The following is a 22,267-nucleotide window of genomic DNA, read 5'->3' on the forward strand; positions in this document are numbered from 1 at the left end:
GTCAATAACTGAGCAGAACAGTAAAATGCGCTTTTACGTTCACGTCTGGATGGCGACCATTTTAGACGTAGGTTTAATCCATCTATTGTTGTTTAACGTTTCCGCCACTAGTCAGACGAACAATGGCTGGGTTTACCCACACCCAAGATGGCTGAAACCGGCAGGCCATAGCCGCGATAGTACCTGCGCGGTCTAGTGCTACCCAGCTGTGTAAGTGCCCAATGGAGGCCCTCGGCGGACCCGGGGGTGGCAGAGGGTAGTGACAGCTGGGGGTGGTTGTGAACCGGTGAACATGGCGGAAGGTCCCCCACTTAATTGGAAGCGGGTGACCTCCTTCACTGGCCCCGTGCCACGCTCCCGTCATGGGCACCGTGCGGTGACCATCCGGGAGCTCATGATCATCTTCGGGGGCGGCAACGAGGGCATTGCCGAGGAGCTGCATGTGTATAACACTGGTAAGAGGAGCATCTCACTGGACGGGGGAGGATCAGAGTAAGAGGGCACCTGAGGGAGAGCTGGAGGGCGCATGGAGTTATGGACGGATAGTCTGCTTGGGTGATAGGGCACGTTCTGAGGTGAGGGGTGTGCAGCCTGAAGGAGGGGCTTCCTGGGTATCACCGTGGACCTGACCCTCAAGGATAGATTTGTGGCAGGGACCCGGGAGGGGGAGACATAGTGTGTCCCGTGGGCAAGATGCTGGAGAGAGGGAAAATGGTAGAAGAGTGTGAGGCTGGCAAACACCAGGGCTCGTGGTGGTGGGGGTGGCGGATTCTTTGTTGAGTTCAAAGAGGGGAACTTCAAGCAGAGAGCGGCGCATCAGGTGTTTGTACTCAGCCCCCCCAAACTCCTCCCCTGTCGGTGTGCCTACGTGCTAGATGTGCATTACTTGCCCGTCCCTCCTCCTATCTTTGTTTAAATGTCCTCGGATCTGTGTACTTGTTTTGCATGCTATGGACCTGCCCCTTCCCCGGCAGTGTGTGGTTTAGTCTTTGTTCTTGTCCCTCAGGCCAACTGAAAGCAGCCCCTCGGAGAGCTTTGGTGCCCGTGGAGCTTATGCCACCCTGGAACCATAAAGTAAAGCAATAACGTAGCAGACATAAACACAAACAGCCGTGGCATCTATACCCCGTTCAAACACGAGGCAGTAATGCTAGACAAAGAAAGCATGTAGTTTGCTAAATTTAAATCAGCAACTTGTTTACACTGTGTTGCCACTGACATTGTTTATTTGGGTACTGGTCTGTTCGGATCGACTGCACATTAGGCTTTTAAAGATCTACCGAAGTAAGCTTCCACGGTGGAGTATTCCGAAAGCGGTGGTTTTGGGGAATTCTGTAAAGGGGATGCACTTGGCCATTCTGTGAGGCCGGCGGGGGTCGTGAACTTAGTCGCCTGTGCCCTTTCCAGCGGTGCTTACTTCATTGGCTGTGTAACGGTCGCAGCCGTGTGGAGAATGCAGGGGTCTGTGTTGCACTCGTTATCGTTTTTTAGGTTAGCAAACCGTGGCATTCATGCGCTTTTGCTAGCGGATTATGCTACGGGCACTGTGATGGGGCTTGAGTGATGATGACTGGTTGAAAAGCAATGTCCTTGACATCAGCAACTTCACGTTTTCACATTGGTTTATATACAGCACTAAAATGCCATCTTCTGTACATTATCCACCAGAGTAGAGTGTCTGAATTTCACAGTAGGTGCCTGTAGTCCAATAGAATCTACAAGATGAGATCAACGAATCACCGTGACATCTGTAAAATGTGCCCCTAAGGAAAGATTGATCTACAGATATATGGAATTGGCACTCCTTAATAAAGTCCATGGCCTCGTTTTCGTGTGACTCGCCTTTGATGTGGGTATCTCGATACCAAACTTGTCGCCCTTCAGCAGAGGGCCAGGGCTTATTGTCTGTTTTTGTTGTGAGCCATTTTACCCCCATTTCAAATCGCAAGCGCTTTACAGTGACAACACTTGCAAGATCCTGCAATCAATTTAGATGGATACATTTTTTATATATATACTTGTTGTAATTTGACCTATTTACAACTATACCATCGCGTTCACACATTTATATTTCCTTTAATGCCCACTGCATTTCAATATCTTTCCCCCTTTTTCAGCGTTTGGCTGAATCAGTCTTACGCATAAACGTAGTCATTTTCCGTTATTAACCTGTATACAATATTAACAAAATCTTATCAAACCCCAGGACTGCATTAACGTTCATCTAATAATCAGTAACATAGCGCAACGTCAATTGATTGTGCTGTTGTGGACCAAAAGTTTACATTGGGCCATAACTATCCGGGTCCTTCCCACCGCCATTGAGCTGATTATCTCACTTCATGTCTGAAAACATCTGTCTGAGTACTAACTTTCAGTCCACCATGCCAAGTTAAATCTAAGACTTCAATTCAGTTTTCCCGAGGAACAGACGGTAACAGCTGCCAGAAGCTTGCTTGTGATCCTAGTGCCACCATGTCGGTGGCAGTATACCATCTAATTTATTGTTTCAGCTTCGACCTAGCCTTCTGCACAACCCAAACATATCCTTTCACGTGTTTTTATGCCACTTCTACTGAGCTCTTCTAAATTATCACATCAGCTTGACTGCTTTACTCTGCTTCATCACCACTCAGCTTCATCATAGTGTGCTTCGGAGATCTCCTCCAGGAATATATCTACATTTCCTCTTGTGTGTGTGTGTGTGTGTATATATATATATATATATATATGATGCTCATAGAAAGGAATGCTCCCAGGATACGTGGGTCACCCGTGGGCTGTGAGCCATAACACCCTCTGCTATAGCCCAATTCAGGTCAGCGGACGGATGCCTTATCACTCACCTGATAAATCCTGTGTACATATCATTCTGGATTAACTGCTAGTGTGCTGTTGTATTTACACCTGGACGTACTTGGAAGCTCTGCTTCCCTGGTTTGCACTAGGTCTACTGTTTTGATTAATCTCTCCTCTTTACCTCTGCAGTACTTGCTGTTGCTTTCCTATAAACTGTTCGTTCTGTTGGGATATTACTAAATAGCTAACCACGCATGCTGATGACATGACTGCTAGTTTTGTCTTTGGATGTGCTTTTAAGGCCAGAACCGTAGTGCTCCAAGTTATCCCCATCCTGGGCCCTGCAGTCCATTAGTATACTCGACTTGACAGCTACCAGCCCAGTGGATTTTCTGCCCTCCTTTTTTCTAAACATCCGATAAACCTCCTAAAATCATTTGTCTTAATCTTGCCATCCAGCATTGTACTGAGATGATCTCATCCTCTCCCGTGGTCCCAGTTTTTAGACTGTTTTTGCTAAGATGTATTTTTTTTTCACTAGAAACGTTTCTTCAGAGTTATCCCATGTTGACGAGGTAGCTGTTTTCTCACTTATACCCTTACATTAGACATGGACCCCAGATTCGAGCGGCTTCCTCTATTTTATGTACAATTTACTGAGGTCAAACACCTTATGTACGGCTCTCTGATAGTCTTTAAGGCCTGATCTAAAGTATCGTAAGCTGTAAAAATATAAATGCGACACCATGACATGATACTCCTAGACCTCTTGCATAAGCCCAACGTATATACTTCAATAGATGAAGTGAAATGTTGTGCAAGATGCATATCACCTGTTCAAACCCTGTACTGAATATGACTCATCGATCGCAGATGGAAGAAGAAAAGGATGCTCCCCAGAAAAGGACTCACTTATTAATGGCGTTTATTATTTTGACTGAGGCATGTTTTTCATTGATGTACTGTATCCTTCAGACTGCTCTCCATGCCCGTTTTGGCGGTATAATGTAGGAAATGCTATCATGTACACTGCTCGGATGCTTCTGTCAGGTCCTTAACTAAGGAACATTACAAAAGTGGCATACTTGGAACAGAGGCATGTTTGTAGGTGGGACCCCCTTTTATTGTCGTCAGCGGGGAATCTCGAAATCATTTTTTCCTTGCTTTATGGAATGGGATTGTACACGGCAAATAATACCATTTATTCAATTTTTTTTCTTGCACATTATTTATTTAAACAATGCACTAATATATTGCATACAAATAAACAGCACATAAAATATACCATGTATCTTAATTTTTAAAACTAAACATTCATTGTGTTAGCACTTACGATATTGTTATACATTTGTTGACTATTGGGAGCTGTAGTTCTTGACTGCTGCTATTCTAAATAAAGTAAGAAAAGAATGCATAATACTCGCCTCCGTGTCTTTAATAAAATTAAGACTTTCCTTCATAAATTACTAGGAAAATCTACATTTTATCTCAAGACCGGAGGCTCCTATAATGCAAGTTTAAAGCTTACCAATCACCAAAGAAGTTGCAGTTTTAACAGGTTTACAATAAAAAGTTCTAAAAACATTGGGGGTCATTCTGACCCCCGCCGGCGGCGGGAACCGCCAGAAGACCGTACCGCGGTCAAAAGACCGCGGCGGTCATTCTGACTTTCCCGCTGGGCTGGCGGGCGACCGCCAAAAGGCCGCCCGCCCGCCCGCCCATCGGGAAAGCACTAGCAACGAGGAAGCCGGCTCCGAATGGAGCCGGCGGAGTTGCTGGTGTGCGACGGGTGCAGTTGCACCCGTCGCGATTTTCAGTGTCTGCCACGCAGACACTGAAAATCAATGTGGGGCCCTGTTAGGGGGCCCCTGCAGTGCCCATGCCAGTGGCATGGGCACTGCAGGGGCCCCCAGGGGCCCCACGACACCCGTTCCCGGCAGCCAGGTTCTGGCGGTGAGAACCGCCAGAACCAGGCTGGCGGGAAGGGGGTCGGAATCCCCATGGCGGCGCTGCTTGCAGCGCCGCCGTGGAGGATTCCCTGGGGCAGCGGGAAGCCGGCGGGAAACCGCCGGCTTCCCTTTTCTGACCGCGGCTTTACCGCTGCGGTCAGAATGCCCCCGGAAGCACCGCCAGCCTGTTGGCGGTGCTTCCGCGGTCGTTGGCCCCCATTATCATTAGGCCAATCGGCCGACCTGAGAATGTCCTCTAAACTGGCACCTATTGAAAAAGCTTTAGAAGCCATGGCTCCCCTTGAAGAATGGGCTCCAAAGGTGGAAATATCTATGCCCGCTAAGGACATAACCCATTTGACCCACCGGGCTAAGGTGGCCGAAGTGACTGGTTTATGGGGCTTACGAAAGGAAATTAGGAGTTGATAGAGATAGGGCATTCTGAGGTTGAGGGTTCTTTTTTCATATTCCTTTAAACAGAGACCCACACAGAGTTTTGGTTTGTCAGGGAAAAAAGGATAAAAGACTGAATGAAGATTGGTTTTAGTACGTTTAGAAATGTGAAATAAAACACCCGCAGGCATAAATTGGCGAGAAAAAACATCTAAAGATTTGACATCAGACACATGTTTAATGGAGATTAGACACAACAACATGGTTAACTTAGCTGAAAGCATTTTCAGAGAAAGATCAGGATTGTCCAGCCAAGCAAGGAATACATTTAATACAAGGGATACATCCCATTAGTAAGAGTATTTGGAAGCAGAAGGCTTAGTCAGTTTTACTCCCTTCAGGAGGCGGCAAATTAGGGGATGTTCTCCGACAGGTTTGCTGTTAATATGTTGATGATGCATAGAGATAGTTGATCTATAAAGATTTATAGTTCTGTAAAACTTGCCTGAACTGGCTTGGGCAGCTTAGAAGTTAATGATTAGGCTTAAATCTGTTGAAAAGGGATTGATACATTTTCCCACACACCAGCCTTTCCAAAGAGACCAGGCTGATCTATATGCTTTCTTTGTGCCGGGGTCCCAGGCGTTACTAATGAGTTCAGAAGCCTCTGACAAAATAAGAGTGGTTTGTTGGGCCGTCTGAGACCCTCCAAGTTGTTGAGGATTAGGTTGTGGGGAGATCCGGACGGATCTAGGAGGAGAGAAGGGAAGACTGGGAGAAGGAGAGGAAAGTCCCTCGATAATTCGAGAAGAGGAGGGAACCAAACCTGGGACTGCCAGAAGGGAACTATGATGACCAAAGAGGCTTTTTGACGTCTGACTTGGGCTAAAACTCTGTTGATTAAGATGAACGGAGGAAAGGCATAATTGAACGATTGGTACCAATCCTGAAGAAATGCATCTGTTGAAATTGCCAGAGTGTCTGGACGCCAACTGAAGAAAAGCGGAAGTTGGGAATTGAGTCGAGAGGCAAAGAGATATATGCGGAAAGGACCCCATTTGTTCAGAAGCTTTTGGAAAACAGACGGATGAAGTTTCGAAATCACTGGTATCCTTGAGATGGCGGGAATGCCAATCCGCTATAGAATTCTGGGCACCTGGTAGATATTCCGCAAGGAGGGAAAATTTGTGGGACAGGCAGAATTCCCAAAGGCTTTTCAGTAGTAGGGCCAACGTTTTTGATCTGGTTCCCCCAAGCAGCGTTTGAAGGAGCTCTTTCTTGATTGAAGAAACTTTTGAGGGAGGGAGATGGAAAGTTGCTGAGGAGGAATCTATCTGAAAATCTAAAAATTCCATTTGTTGGGAGGCGACCACCATGGATTTTTCTGGGTTTATAAGAAAACCTAGGTCTGTGAGGAGAGAGCTTGTAAGACGAAGATGAGAGCGAAGAGATGGCACATCTTGATGCATGTTGAATATCGTCTAGATAAATTATGAGTCTGATACCTAAAGATCCAAGATGAGCTACAACCGGTTTCAATAATTTTGTGAAACACAAGGGGGCTGACGAGAGGCCGAAGGGAAGGGAGGAAAACTGATAAGTTTTTGAGAGCCATTGAAATTATAACAATTTTCTGTGAGAAGGATGAATGGGAATAGTTAGGTAGGCATCTTGGAGGTCTAATCTTACAAGCCAGTCATTTTGAAGTAAAATGTCCCTGAGATGGACAATAGTTTCCATTTTGAAATGGCGATATATTACAAATTGGTTGACTGATTTGAGATTGATTACTGGTCTCAGTTTTTTCCTTTTCTTGTGTACGAGGAACCGGGAGCTCATGAAACCCAAGGGATCGGGGATAGAAGGTTGGATGGCGTTTTTTGTTTAGTAGAGACTGGACTTCTGTGGTAATGAGGGAAGACATTAAATGAGAAAACTTTGGAGGAGGAGGGACGAAGGATTGGAAAGGAGGGGAATAAAGCTCTGTCTGATAACCCTGGATCATATCTAGAACCCAAGGATCTGAGAGTATTAAGCGCCATTTTTGGATGAAATATTTTAAACGCCCTCCCACAGGAAGGCCAGAACACATGCTCACATTGGGAGTTGCTGGATCTGGAGTAACGCTGTCTGCGATTGGCAGAAACCTCTGGACCTCTGGGGATAGAATTGGGGTTTGAATTCCTGGTTGTAATTAGAGTTAAAGGAGCCTCTTGCACCTTGGTTTCGGTAGGTGCGGCCGGTAAAGCGGCTCCTGTGCAAAAACACGCTGGTTGAATACCTTCTTCAAGGATTGTTGGGCTTTGTCAGTCGAGGAGAAGGTCGTGACATAGCGACTGAGGTATTTAATGAAGGAATCTCCAAAAAGTTTTCCGTCTGCCTGAATGCCGGGATCTAGAGATGCAAGGTTAGCCAGTTTTGTGTCGAGTTTCAGGAGTAAACCCTTTCTCCTCTCGTGAATAATAGCTGAATTGGCATTTCCTAAAAGGCAGAAGGCTCTTTGGATCCAGAGAGAAAGATCTGAAGGATTATTGGAGTCATCCAGTCTGGCTGCCCCAGCCAGGTTAAAAATACGGGCTAGAGGGCCCACCACGTCAAGAAGTTTGTCTTGACCGGTTGTCCAGGCTTTGTCAACCCCTTTACGGGGATCCTTGCCAAACTTTGTGAAAAAGATAATTAGCGATTGATCTATGGAAGGTCTTGGACACTCAGATTTTAGTTTTGCACAGGTTTGTTTGTCCAGAGGGAGACGTAGTCAGGACAAAATGTAATCACCCACATGGGAAGACGGAAGCCATTCGGTGGAATTGGGATGATGAATTAGAGTGGGGTCAAACATAGGAACTCCATCGGAATCCCCAATAGCAGAGCAAGTATCAGCAAAAGATATTTTAAGACTCTTAGTTGGAGGAGGAGAGAAAGTCGAAAAACTGTCATCGGGAATATCAGAATGGGATAAGTCAGCCATGTCATCGTCATCTGTGTCCAAAATATTAGTAATAACAATCTTTTTTGGCGCATCATCAGTGTTTTTTTATCTAAATTTGCGTTTAGCATGAAGCGAGGAAAACAAGTTGGTATTTTTTGTGGTATTCCCCTCCTTAGTAGTAGGCCTGGAAGGAACCAAGTCCTCAATCATCTGTTGTGAGGGAACCTTACTAGTCAACTCAGCGCCTTTAGAAATTCTCTTTAGAGATTGTTTGCGTTTTCTGCTTTTCCCTGCAGAATGGGCCAGAGAATTGAACACCATGTTTTTGACAGTATTTTCAATGTTTTTTGAGATTTTGTCAATGGAAGCTTGTAAAGCTTGTTTGACAGAGGACTGAATAAAAATATTCAAGTCTTGTTTGAAGACTTTCTCATCCTCATTTACATCAGACATGACAGGAGAACTGTCAGAATCCATGTAGACCCAAAACTGAAGGAATGGGCAGGAAACGGTTAATAAGAAGAAGCACTGCAAAAAATAAAAGCGACTTAATAAAATAAACACACTCCCCTCAGGGGTGGAGAAATAAAAGAAATAGCCAGTGAGGAGTGAGGAGGGCCGCGCCCCTTATTGAGGACATGGACCGGAGGAAACAAACTGAAGAATGCGAGTGTCTGGGAGACGCGCTCGCATGGAGAGGGAAACTCTGTCAGGGAAACGAAGCGCTGAGCCGGCGGAGGAAGGCCACGCCCTCAGGGACAATGCCTACTGCAGGAGTGTCGAAAGGTGTGTCTGAGGGACGATGTTCCCTCACGGGAAAGTGAAGCGTAGAGCCGGCAAAGGAAAAAATGAGCGCTCAATGAGGAGCGGTAAGCGGTAGAAGCTGTGAGGAAATAAACGGCGCACATGGTTGAAGAAAACAATCGAAAACGAACGCGTGAGCCTCAGGCGCCTAGCAACCACAACCCATATAATGAAAATAGCAATATATACATATATAAACGAATTCAGAATTAAGGAGAGTGAAATAAGGGTTCTTATCTTGACTGCGAGCAGCAAGAAAAGAGGGCTGCTTGCAGTCAAATGTGTACTCTATGGTCCTTGCTGGCTCTTCATTGGTTCAGTGTATGCCTACTGTTTGCTCCCATTGGCTAGCCTGTTGCTGAGCCTATTGGGAGCTGTAGTTCTTGACTGCTGCTATTCTAAATAAAGTAAGAAAAGAATGCATAATAGGAGCCTCCGGTCTTAAATTTGTGTGATCTTAGGAAAACATTTGATTTCACAATCTTTTTTTTCTTCATTATTGCATATGAAAGCACTTTCAAATACATGAGTTCAGAATACCATCTGTGCGAAAACGTATTGTGTTTGATTCAGAATACTATAAATTTACTCTGTTGTAATCATAGGTTCCTTAATTAGTACAACCATGGAAAATAGACTAAACGTATCAGTCTTAGAATAACGTCACAGGCTTATTATTAACGGCATAAGCAGACTTCTGTGTTGAGGGCTATATGCCAGTTCTTCAATGCCCCAGACAGGAAAGCTGCACCATAGCATTTCTTATTCTTAAAGCCAAAAGAGTTCCAATAGCTAGAGGGTACAAGTTAGGGAGTTACCTGAGTATAGCAGAGTTGATGTCCCAAGCTCGATGTAATTACTCAGGAGTGTATGTGAGATGGCCTGTGCAGACTGTGACTGCACAGTGAATGATGCTGCTGGGTCCAGCGTATAAACCGTTCTAAAACAGTCTTCCCAATCAAGTGAAGAACCTACCATCCGTAGAAACTTTGGCGATCTTTCGCTCATCAGCAGAGTCGACAGCGGATGTGGATGTTGGTCACACTTGTTGAAGGCCTTGGACGTGGTCGCGGCCTCTTGCTATGTCCTTCTTCTTGGTGGCTCAGTGCTCCAGGTATAGCTTAAGTGGCAATGGGAAGGAATGGAAACTCGCTCTAGCAATCAGGTCAACTCATTTGGTGGTCTTTCTTGTACTTCTTGAATGCAGCGTACCACTAGCAATTTCAGTGGTTGGGGAGACATAAGACCCACCTCAATATGTTGGGTCAGCTTCTGCAGTGTTCCTACCCAAATCTGCACTACTGGGCTTCTCTTCTACTCTGGCACAGTGTCTGGGCTGTCTCCTACGTGTGGTATTTTTCATTGCTCTCTTTCAGCAGGCCAAGCAGGCTCCAGTACCATGGCAGTCCCACGGCTTCTTTAGAAGCTGTTTGCACACTTATCAAGTGATGTCCCTTCACCTTTGTGAAACTGAATGTCGGCAACATTAGCTCAGGATGTCAGAAATTCCTTTGGTAGTCTTCGGAGTACCACCTCTTTTGTGAGCAAGAAATCTGGAACCAAGTGGGACGTTTCAGTTCCACTTTTATAGTCCTGTTGCAGACGAGAAATGTTAAATCCACTGCACTAGTCCAAAGTGGTTCCCTTTCTTAGCTCATCTCACCTCCTCAGAGCAGACACAGTTTCAGGTGATGGTTTCCACAGTAGGGTGTGACAAGGAGTGTCTCATAATGTGAGCACATTCACCTGTAATGACTTTGCCCATGGCAGTCATGAGCCTTTTGCTTTAGAGTAGTACCTTTTGGTAGGGACATATGATAGTCCTATCAGGATGATTCCTTCTGTACAACAAAGGAGACTGTTTTCTCCACCTCCCCATACCCTCTCTCAAACCAAGCAGTGATGCTCAAAAAGAGATTGTCAGCAGGCCTCTGTATATTGGTCAGTGCTGCATAACTAGAGCAGGCTATTCTTCATCCTTCCATACCCAACTGTCTGATACTAAAGCCACAACTCAGAAATGCCTGAAATACACTTTGCCAGTACAGGGAGGAGGTTCCTCAGGCTTCATCTTGTCATGCTTTACCAGAGGCAATGGAAAATAGATACCAGTGACCTCACCATCACACACTTGCATTCACAAATTCACAAGGAGTCACACTACCCTCTATGGACAGACCACTAACTTTACTGTTCTCAATTTACCAATGTTGGAAAAATGGATGGGAACCTGAGCTGGTTCTGCTGGGGTTATTTACCTGCAAGTCACACCAGATCTTAGTGGCAAACAATACACTTGCTGGATTCTCTTGCCGGCTAGGAACAGAAAAAAGTAAGATTGGAGAGGATGTAGCTGAGGGATAAAATAAGAAGTAAGTTTAAGTATGTGAAATGTACAGAAGAGGTAAGAAAGTGTAAAACGTGATAGTATGGTGATGCCGTCCTTTTAATAAGAGTCAGTGGGAAAAACATGCAACCAAATGAATGATAATTTTAATATAAATAAAGATAAACTCAGACATTTCAAAATAAATGCATTTCCTATCAAAATACAGTTTTTAAACCATTCTTGTTCTCCCAATTTGATTTAAAATTACAATTTTCAACGATTAAGACCAGCACAAATTTTATTCAAGTCTTGTATATCTCTCTTTCCAATCCTACACCAGAAGAGAAAGGTAAGTCCTGTTATCAGAAAGTATTGTTTTAAGAACTTTTTATCTAGGGAAGTTAGAAATAAAACATTTTGAAGAAGATACTCATAGTCAGCCATAATATTTAGTTTTTAGTATTTTTCTGGCATTACCACACAGTCAAGTTTTGATTCTTTCAATTGTACCAACTGAAAATAAAAATACAAAATGTGGTACCATATGTAAGCTTTTGTAATCCCACTGAAATCCTTGAAAATAAATATTTCAGTGGCTTCTAAAGAAGAGCAAGTTAAGTGTGAGAATTGTATGCATTTCGAAATTGAGAAAACTAAAAGTGTATTTCTAGCCATTTTCCTTTGTGTTTTTTAATTTTATTAACTAGCTACAAACCAGTGGTTCCTCCCTGCAGTAAGAGGTGACATCCCACCAGGCTGTGCTGCCCATGGTTTTGTCTGCGATGGAACAAGAATTCTTGTATTTGGTGGGATGGTGGAGTATGGCCGATACAGTAACGAGCTATATGAACTACAGGTGAGATGAAAACCTTCTTTCCTGGATTACTAGTGATCTGTGGAATGTGATGGAGAAAATTATCACTGGAACAAGCTGGTGTTCTCATAAAAAACACACAGGTGATGGCTTGGGCCTGAACTAGTTCATGAAATGAGGGAAAATAATTGCATATTTGTTTTTGCTTATGATCTTTAAGAGAGTGAGGGTGGTGGCTCGAGTGGGTGTGGAAATGTGAGTGATGATTTATACTTAACCTATCTCTTAAAAACTGCTTGTGTAACTATATACAACATGAGGGAGAAGCAGGGTCACTTCAGGGTATCAAAAGTTAGAAAAAACATTATAGATTCAAACATTATGGAGCAAGTGTAATAGAATTTCTTGCTTGTGTTTATAAATATCAGGATGGACACAGCCAACACGTTTCGTCCCTGAACATAAAAACTTCTTCAGTGCTGTTAAAAAAGATATAAGACACAACTTAAGCAATAGAATGGAATAGTACGAGCAGATATCAAACACTGAATACACAATAATGCAACATAACTAATTATAATTACAATTTAAACGCAACATACAACAAACATTACCAAAGAACAAAATCCAGTGTTATCGCTCACTAATTTGGCAAAAGCCCAAACAAAAAGACCTTATCACATGTCTGTGATTATTTATGAAATATTTGATTAATCTACACATAAGTTAAAAAAAAACAACCTTTATTTATAATATTATTATTCATAATTCACCACATACATCGCCAAAAGAGAATTATCCCTTCAGTGAGAAATAAGAGTCACCCATCAAATGAAAGAAATGCCAACGTGTTCTTACAACAGCTAGAATGGGAAAATCGTTCATACTCATTATAATTTTCCAGTTTACATTTCTTCCCCATATTTCCTTGGGCACAAATTTCAGAAATCATGCATTCATTGGCTAAAATTTCAGCCTCATGTTTCCATAGGTATGGCCGTTTCAATAAATAATCCAGTTTACTAGTTCATAAGTCCCTAGAACTTTAAAAGACAGAAAATATCTACATATCCTGTGTGAACTATAAATCAAATACAACCAAGCAACAACTCATGCTAGCCTTAAGGTCGCCCATCTATCAAAAACTGCTACCTATACAGTGCAACAGCGCACAGCCTAAATAACACACATCTGTTACTTGGTGGAAATACTCCTAAGTTGCCCACTCCTTCGCTTGACCAAACCACACCAGATTAGAAAGCAAAAGGTAAACATCACAAAAAGTACACTAGAACTAGGCCACACCCCAATGAATCATTCTAAACAAAGTACAACTCTACAGAGAAGAACCAAACCTATACTTTAACAACATAATAACACATTACAAAATTCAGGGATGTGAAAAGCAAATTGTTTAACATACACACCAGTTCATGACCCATACTTCACTTTAGGTCTGGGCGGAGTTCACAGAGTTCTGCTACATGGAACTCTGCAAAGTGCTGAAAAAACTCCGCCATGCTACACAGAGTTCCGCCTGTGGCAGAATTTGAGTAAGTTGCTCTGTTCGCCATGATTTTCAGCACCAGCAGTTTCTCCCGTGCTATAAAATCAGCAGGAATGGCATTACGGCCAGAGGACACTAACTTCTTTTTCCTGCTGCAGTAGATTTTTTATTTGAGTGCAGCTCCCTCAACGCAATCAGCAGCTTTCTCATTTCAAGCGGTCGAGGCCTACCGCAACCGGTCACATTCAGAAATCTTGCTCACCAACTTAACGTTGACGAGCGTGAGCAAGAGAAACAACTCTGGTCCTCATCACTTTGCAGAGTTTTTTAGAACTCTACACGGAGTGGGTAAAACTCTGCCGGTGCAGCATAATTCTTCGCCCACCCCTCCTCCACACTTGCAATACTCAATAAAACATTGCCTGCCAAAAAAATAAAATATGCCAAGCCTACGGTTCAACAGTTCAAAAGGATTCACAACAGCACAATCCCTCAACTGCACAGGCACCTTCAAAAATTATTCAGTCACTCCTGATTAGAAACGCAGTTCCAGTTTGAGATGGAACCCTGCATGATCTGTCCCACAGTCAAATCAAAAGGACCCTAGCAGATAACCAGCCTTCCATACCACCCAGCGAGGCTTTCTATCAGAAACAAAAACGCAACTATCTTGCGAATCCCCCTCTAGCCAACTCATCCATGTTTACTCCGAATATTGTAGAAATGGCCTCCCCAGTATGCGCACTGATTTGAATCTCACATTTTAGGTGCCATTTAAATAGGTAAAGCCTGCAAACTAAACTCAAATCACCTGTAAGCCGAAACTTGCAGGTGAAAGAAGACTACAAAATGAGTCTGCAATTTTGTAATGGCAAAACAATATAAATCTTCAGTGGTCTGCTACATTTCTATTAGGGATAAATCCAGATTGGTGAGAATCCATAGAATCAGGCATATATGGGAGTAAACGGAGAGCTAAAACCTTGGCATAGAGTTTACAATCTGTATTAATTAAAGATATGGGTTTATAGTTTTTACATTCATTCGCATCCCAATCTTTTTTGGGAATTAGACAAATCATGGCCTCCATAAATGAGCCAGATGCAGAACCTGACTTTATAAAGTGATTAAGTAATGGACAGAATGTGGGTAAGAGAGATTTAGCAAACTGAATAAAGAATTCTACTGTGAAGCCATCTGGGCCTGGAGTCTTACCCAGGGGGAGAGATTGTAAAGCTGTATATAGTTCTGTAAGTTGTAGGGGTTGGTCTAAAAATGAGAGGTCAATCTGCAATGGGTCTCTTGGTTTGAGATTACAGAAATATTGGTTGATAGATCAACTGATGGTGTGTGTTCTGAGTGTATAAGTCCTTCCAGTAAGAAGCGGAACGTGATGCTAGTTCTTTATCTCAAAAGTTATCTGTGAAAGATTTAATAGTTGTTTTTCCTTTTCCTTGTTTCAAACACCAAGCTAGAAGAGAACCAGCTTTATTATTACCACCATAATATATGGCATTTATTCTCAAGAGAGTTCCCCAAAACTTGCTTACAAAAAATGATGAAACTCATGTTTCCCTTTGTCTCACTCAGTATGCATTCTTTATCTCTACCACAAGCATCTGTTGTCACAACATCAATCCCATGAATTTTGAAAGGATACCTCACATCTCTATTACAAATATGGGAGGACAGAGGTTAAGCAGCATCATTGTTGGGGGAGAGCCCTTGCATGTTACGCTATCCTAAGCCTTAGCTCTCTAGTAGTGCTTCCTACATACACCTTGGTGCATGTGCAAATTATTGTGTAGACAGCAAACGTTGTCGACAATTGATGAAAGAATTAATCTTATAGTTGAAGTTTGTGTTATATTTGAACATGCTAAACTGGCACATGGTACACGTAGTGTGTATATATAGAAGGCCTTAGGTTGTTGAGGTAACCAGCTCACTTGACTCCTGTTTCTATTTGGAAGCAAGTATCTTGGACTAGCAATGTCTTTAATGAATTTCATGCTTACTTACAGTTGAGTTTGGTTTAAATAGAGAACATGAATATAATCATTTTTTTGTAAGCAAGTTTTCGGGAACTCTCAGTCCTTCCCACATAATCTGTTTTGCTTTGGTTTTGTTGTTATGCTGTATGCCTGTTTTTGAATGGGCCTTTGTGCTAGTAGTTTTTCTGGTTATACGCTCTCAAAGTGGTGATACCTATTTTGGCGAATAGTCCTCATGAGGGTTCCACAAAATAAAAATAAAATAGATGTGACGTTGTCTCACCTTGTTATGTAATTATTATATAATATATGGGGGGTTTTGTTCAGTTTGTTATATCTTCCCCATTTGTGTTATACCAATCTTTATGTTAGTATTAAATGGCACATGTTTGGAATGAGGTTTTGGCTTTTGCTGCTAGAGTGGGATAGGACAAAGGTTTTTTGTTTTGTTTAATGGATGTTGGAGTTTTTCTGATTTCATGAACTGGCTGACAGTCCCTTTTTTTCCAGTGATATGATGATAAAAAATACTTTATTAGTTAATAAAAACCATAAAACGCATTGAAAACTTGTTTTTGATTTCATGGATTACCTGACGGTCCCTTTCTTCCAGTGTGTATATATTGTGACTGTTCTGAAGAAACGTAGTCCTTCTGAGAGCTTAATTCACCTACTTGATGTCTGTCTATGTAGTGCCACAATGGAGGATAAGTTTATATTTTGGTCTATCTGAATTTTCAGCATCTCTGACAATAGTGTTTTTTTGTGTTTTGTTGGATCTGAGTTACTTTACAGTGTAAGTACAATGTGTATGGGAACGGCATGCAAAGGTGATGGCACTGTCTTATCAAACAATGCATTTTATCTAATTTTCCCTTGAAATTGATTTTTATATGCCACTACAAAATGGCTGACACATTTTTGGTTGCTTTCACTATGTTGTAGTCCTTATGTAACAGTATTTTTGTTTGTAGACTTTATCTGCTTCAATAGTGCTAAAATGAATTTCAGATTTTAGAGTAAATATGCTAGACTAATTGTTTCAGGAACAAGATCTATTTTTTGGAGCTAATATAGCTTGGTTATGGTGGCTACAATTATAGATAGATATTGTCATGCCATTACAAAATGGCTGACACATTTTGTCGGCGTTTTTGTAGGTGGAGCCTGAAAGAGCATGCGCTAGCGCATGCGATTTCGCTTGCAAAACTCTTATGTCTAATAATGGGGTCTGAGCCTGCCTGTTGCTTCCCGTTGGCTAGCACCATTTTCTCGTTTCTCTGCTGCCTTCTTATTTGGTAGCAAATACCATGTGTTACTACCTTAAGATTCCGTGGCGCACAGACAAAGTACACCTTTAATTACTTTTGATTAGTGTTCTCTGCGATAACTGGTGTGATAAGCCACGGTGCAGCCCAAGAAAGATTACCAACAAGAAAACAAAAGGAGTGAGAGCCCTTTTTAGGGTATAGCCTGCATCGCATGCGCTTGCAAATGCGTTTCGCTTGCGAGACGCTTTAGGAGTTACAAAAGGGCTCGGAGCCCCATCCACGTCACGTCAGTGTCTTTCATTGGTTCGTGGGCTTGTCTGTTAAAATCTACTTGCTTTCATTAGTGGAAGGCATGCTTACGTCATGCCTTTTCCAGTGGTTAGCCCTCCTCGAGCACAGCGACCAAGTAATGAAAGCATGCGAGGCGCACTGTTTTCCATCCGGTTTGTGGACTACTTTTTATCTTTTGTTCGCAGCGTGATCTCGCTTGGCAGAAGTCGTGCACTTTGCATAACATCGACCCTGTCACATAGTTAATTGCACTTTTGCCAGTTACTTAGATAATTGCACTTTTGCCGATAGGTTTCATTACGAGTGAACTGTAGCAGCGCGATCGTTCTGTTTTTTTCCATTCAATGTGGCAAAAAAAATCCGGTTGGGAGTTTACAACTGCTAATAGCTTTAACTCTGAGAAATGCGAGGCCCTAGTGCATTGCAAATGCTTGTTTACCTGTGTTTTTCCCCCTCCATGTCCGTCTCTTCCAATGCCTTGTACTGGATTGAAGCTTTGTGTGCTCACAAGCACACCATAGGTCATGCAGAGGGTCCCTGTCACAGAGCAGCTTGCACGCTGCTGACTGCAAAACTACTGGGGACAGCAGCAAGAAGCTGCCGGAAAGGCTCTCCATTAATCTGAGGTATATCTCACAAACTAAGCAAACCACATTAGTTTTCATTCATTCATCCCCACCACTACTAGCTTAACCATTAAGTTGCCTATTTGCACGCTAATATAATCTTAAAGTCTTTCTCCTCACCCGATCCAAATACAGCTTCCTGGGCTGTCTGCTCTCTATGCTACTTATTCTTCACCCCTCCACTTGCCTCCATCTGGTGCTCCCTCTCTGACACCTACCTCGTGTTGCTTAAAAAAAAAAAAAAAAAAAAAAAAAGTGATATGACGCAAGCAATGGTGGCTGGATCATAGTGCTTTTTTAAAAAGTTATACTCTCCCATTCACTACCCCAGTCGCCCACCATTTCACAACCCTCACCTGACTGCAAAGCAAATAGCTCACCCACATGTGAGACCTATTTGCTTTGCCAATGCTTGTTGCTTATGTTTTATAGCTCTTGGGGACTCGAGTTTTTAGTGATTGGATTCTGTCTACTTTCATGGTTCTAGGAATGAGATTCAGATTTTATAGCAAATATGTTGGACTAATCGCTTTAAAAATCACATGAATTATTTCTATATACTCTAATGTGCTTGGGGTCACTACCATTGAATATTGATATTGTTTTGCTGTTACAAAATGGCCAACATTTTTCGTAGTATTATTTTGCTGGTGCATTTCAGCTCACAGATGACTTGAGTTTGGTTTGCAGGCTTTACCAATTTAAATGGTGCCTTGAACGAGAGATTCAAATTGGTGCGCATACTGGGGAGGCAGTTTCTACCATATTCAAAGTATACATTGGTGAGTGGCTAGGGGGGCATTTGCTAGATAGGTGTTTTTTTTGTTTCTGGTAGAGAGACTTGCTAGGTAATGTAATGTAATTCGAGATTTATAGAGCGCATTCCTGCTCAAAGAGCATCGAAGCGCTGGGAAGAAAGCACGTGGTAAAAAGTAAAAAGAGAATAAGAAAATAACGGGAATAAGAGAGATAGAAAAACATCCAATAAAAGAAACAGAAACAAAATAAATCAAAAACCCTGATCTTGATGTACCAAAAAAGTTAACGAGGAAAGAAACAAGTTTTTTTCAATTTTCCTAAGTGGTATATAAGGCTGTTTATCTGCTAGCGTCCTTTTGATTTGGTTATGGGACAGTTCACACGGGGTTCCATCTCTGATGGGAACTGCATTTTTGACCGGGAGTGATTAAATAATTTTGGAAGGGGGGAGCATGTTTTATTTTTTTTGGTAGGCAATGTTTGATTAAGTCATTTGAGTGTGGGTCATGAATTGGTGTGTGTTTTAAACAATTTACTTTTTGGATACCTGAATTTTGGAATTGGAATATGTTTTTTTTTTCTTAAAGTATTGGTATGTTTCTTTTCTGTGGCGTTGCAGCTTATTGAGAATGAGTCATTGAGGTGTGACTTCGATCTAGTGTAGTTTTTGTGGTGTTTACCTTTTGGTTTCTAATCTGGTGGGATTTGGTCTAGAGAAAGAGTGGATGGCTTAGTAGTATTTTCATCAAGGAATGGATGTGTGTTATTTAGGCTGTGCGCTTTTGCACTTTCTAAATAGCAGTTTTTGATAGTGATGGGTGAGTTATTGCATGGTTGTATTTGATTTATAGTTCACACAGGATACGAACATAATTTCTGTCTGTTACAGTGTCTCATGAACCATTCAACTGTTTTATTCATTGTAACAGCCAAACCTATGGAAACTTGAGGCTGAAATTTTAGGCAATAAATGTATGGTTCCTGAAATTCATGTCCACTGGAATACGGGAAAGAAATGTCTATTCGAAAATTATGTGTATGAACGATTTTCCCATACTAGCTGTGGTAAGCACACTTTTATTTGATGAGTGACTGCACCTAGGATAGAGATGTTTTACTCTTATTTTCCACTGTAGGGGCGATTATCCTTTGGCCTTATATGTGGTGAATTATGCATAATAATATAAATAAAAGTTTTTCTAAATTGATGCGTAGATTGATCAAATATTTCTTAAAGAATCACAGACAAATGGTTTCTTCAAATGTGTGTTGTTGTAAAATGTATAAAACGCAAGGTGTCTTTGGGATATTATGGGGAGAACTAGTGTGCACTAAGGTCATTTTGTTTCAGCTTTTCCCAAATTAGTAAGTGATATCACAGGATTTTTGTCTTGTTTGTTGTATGTTACTTTTAAATTGTAATGATTTATTATGTATTATTGTGTATTGAATGTTTATAATTTGGTGTTCGCTCGTGGTATTGTATATTGCTTACGTTGTCTCTTATAGATTTAACAGCCCTTTGTGAAGTCCCTATGTTTGAGGACAAAATGCGCTGGCTGTGTTGATCCTTTTTTTTCTGAATTCAAGGAAGAAATAAAGAATCAACATTTCTATTACACTTGTAACCTATGATGTTTTCTAACTTTATATACATTTTCATGTGAGTGCTTATCCCTCATTTTGTGTAAGAAGTAAATATGGGTCAATTTTATTTGTAGCACCTTCTTTTTTCATTTTTATTGTGGGGATTAACCAGAGTGCTGTGAATTTGTGCCACAACCGTTGTGATAATTTTTATTTGTAAATCTATGCCTAGAAATCTGCAAAGGAAATTTGAGTTATTCTCCAGGCCTTAGCACCAGAGATAGTGTTGTAAGCATCTTGATTTTTCAGATGCAGTTTCCCCCTCATCCTTCAGCTTCCAGGCTATGGACATTAAACTATTAATAATTTAGGTTTAAATCCTCATTGGCTCAGTCTCTTGATCTGTCCCTCAGTTCTGTAAACGCTCAAAGAAGACACCAGAGGGCTGTTTTAGCAGAGTGTGGTATGTGCAAGTATTTCTGTTGATTCACTTACTGAGCTTTTACATAATTACTCATCAGGCCTATTGGTACCCAAGATTACTGTTGGTTTTAATCGTTGTACTGACACAAGTAGTACTACCCTACCTAATTGTGCTAATTGTATCTCCTTTGGATGAATTGGTCTGCTGGCTTTCTAACCCATGACTTTGTTTTACAAAACATAGCAGACCCACTAACCTGCTGGGTTGTTTCTCAGTTTTGGAATGTGCCTTGAGCTATCACTTTATAAAAACGTTTCTTGCAAGACAAAGGGAATCACTTTCTGACCTTGTGATTTTGAAACAAGAGTGCAGCCCCACCTTTAAAGGGATGAATGGTCGGACATCGAAAGTACAGTAGAGTTGAGGTCACAGCAGAATTACACATGGTCCTTTGTTTTGAAATAATGAAAAATGACTTTTATGTAACTTCTGTTTTTGTTTTTGCTTAAGGCAAGTCGCTGGCTCTGGAAAAAACTGAAACCCCAGCTACCAACAACTGGTTTACCACCTTGTCCTCGACTTGGCCATAGCTTTTCTTTATATGGTAACAAGTGTTATTTATTTGGTGGTCTGGCAAATGAAAGTGAAGATTCAAACAATAATGTTCCCAGGTAATGCATCTGGCTCTCAATACATTTCGAGACAGTAGATTAACTATATACTAATTTAAAAATCAGATACATTGTTTATTCTTTTCTTAAAATAGTATTTTATTGATTTTATAATCACAAACAAAACTCAGTGAAAGCACAATTCCCTCCCATTCCCCCTTCCCCTTCCTCCCCCAGTTTGCCATGTTCAAATGTCCGATGCACTGTTCCATCCTGCCCATACTTTATCAAACTTCCTGGGGCATCCTCTGCCTTCATAGATCTCCTTCTAAATACATTGTTATTCTTGACTGAATTCGCTATTTGTTCTGCTTTATTGCTTTCTTTGTCTCCTGTACAATCTGATATTCCTGCTTGTGGTAACAAAAATATTACAGCCTGCTCAATCAAAATGTTTAGACCATATAGATTGCCTAGTAATTGCACTTCTTTGGCACATGGTAGACTAAGACTGGTTCATAAATGTGGTTTGACTTCTTAGTTCTGTCATCAGTAATACTATATGATCTTAGATAAGTTAATTATAAAAAAAAAACGTAGAAAAGAGCACTGGCACATGTTCTGTTGTGTTACGTAGGGTTTCTGTAAGATCAATAAGCCACCAGGGGAGCACCAGTGTGCATGTGCTGGTCTTACAGGCTTTGTGCACATAAGTCAAATGTTCCTAGTCAGTGGAGTTTTGAATACTTGCAAAGACAATTCAAATGTACTACTGTGATTGTTACCCGTTAAACTACCAATTTCTTTTTACTTGCTAACTCACAGCTAGTGAAATATTTGTAAGTTTAAAGAGATTACTAGCACTAAATAAATTTGTGATTAATGAGAGCTCAGAATCGATGTGCAAGCAACAGATTAAAAAAAATGTTTGTGTTGCACATGAACGTTTCCTGTGTGCAAATCACAATCTTCAGTAAGGGATAGGGGAAATTGTTAATTGAGGGCATCTCTTCGATGCTTTGCATAACCAAAGACATAAAGCTATCACCAAGAAAAACCTCCTTTTAATGCACGTCATTGTGTGAAATTTTTACAAATTCTTTAATATTGCTTTTGTGTTCATGTTAATAATTTGACGAGTAACACCTCTGGTCATAGGTCCTTGGTCTGAGAACTAGAG

At 41.5% G+C, this 22,267-nt stretch overlaps 1 protein-coding gene across 3 annotated transcripts in view; it reads left to right on the forward strand.

The window, feature by feature from the left end:
* The first annotated feature begins 204 nt into the window (after positions 1-204).
* The window catches only part of HCFC2 (host cell factor C2), a 218,503-nt gene continuing 196,440 nt past the window's right edge, over positions 205-22,267 (forward strand). The window contains exons 1-3 of one of the 3 annotated variants that reach the window (XM_069228999.1): positions 205-455; positions 11,911-12,059; positions 20,987-21,147. In XM_069228999.1, coding sequence (XP_069085100.1) covers positions 293-455; positions 11,911-12,059; positions 20,987-21,147 — 473 coding nt within the window. In that variant the 5' untranslated portion in view covers positions 205-292. Of the gene's footprint in view, positions 456-485; positions 576-11,910; positions 12,060-20,986; positions 21,148-22,267 lie in introns of those variants that run through there. The other 2 variants (XM_069229001.1, XM_069229000.1) reach the window with 2 other exon arrangements.

Source organism: Pleurodeles waltl, chromosome 4_1 (assembly GCF_031143425.1).
Source record: "Pleurodeles waltl isolate 20211129_DDA chromosome 4_1, aPleWal1.hap1.20221129, whole genome shotgun sequence".
NCBI classification, from domain to species: Eukaryota; Metazoa; Chordata; class Amphibia; order Caudata; family Salamandridae; genus Pleurodeles; species Pleurodeles waltl.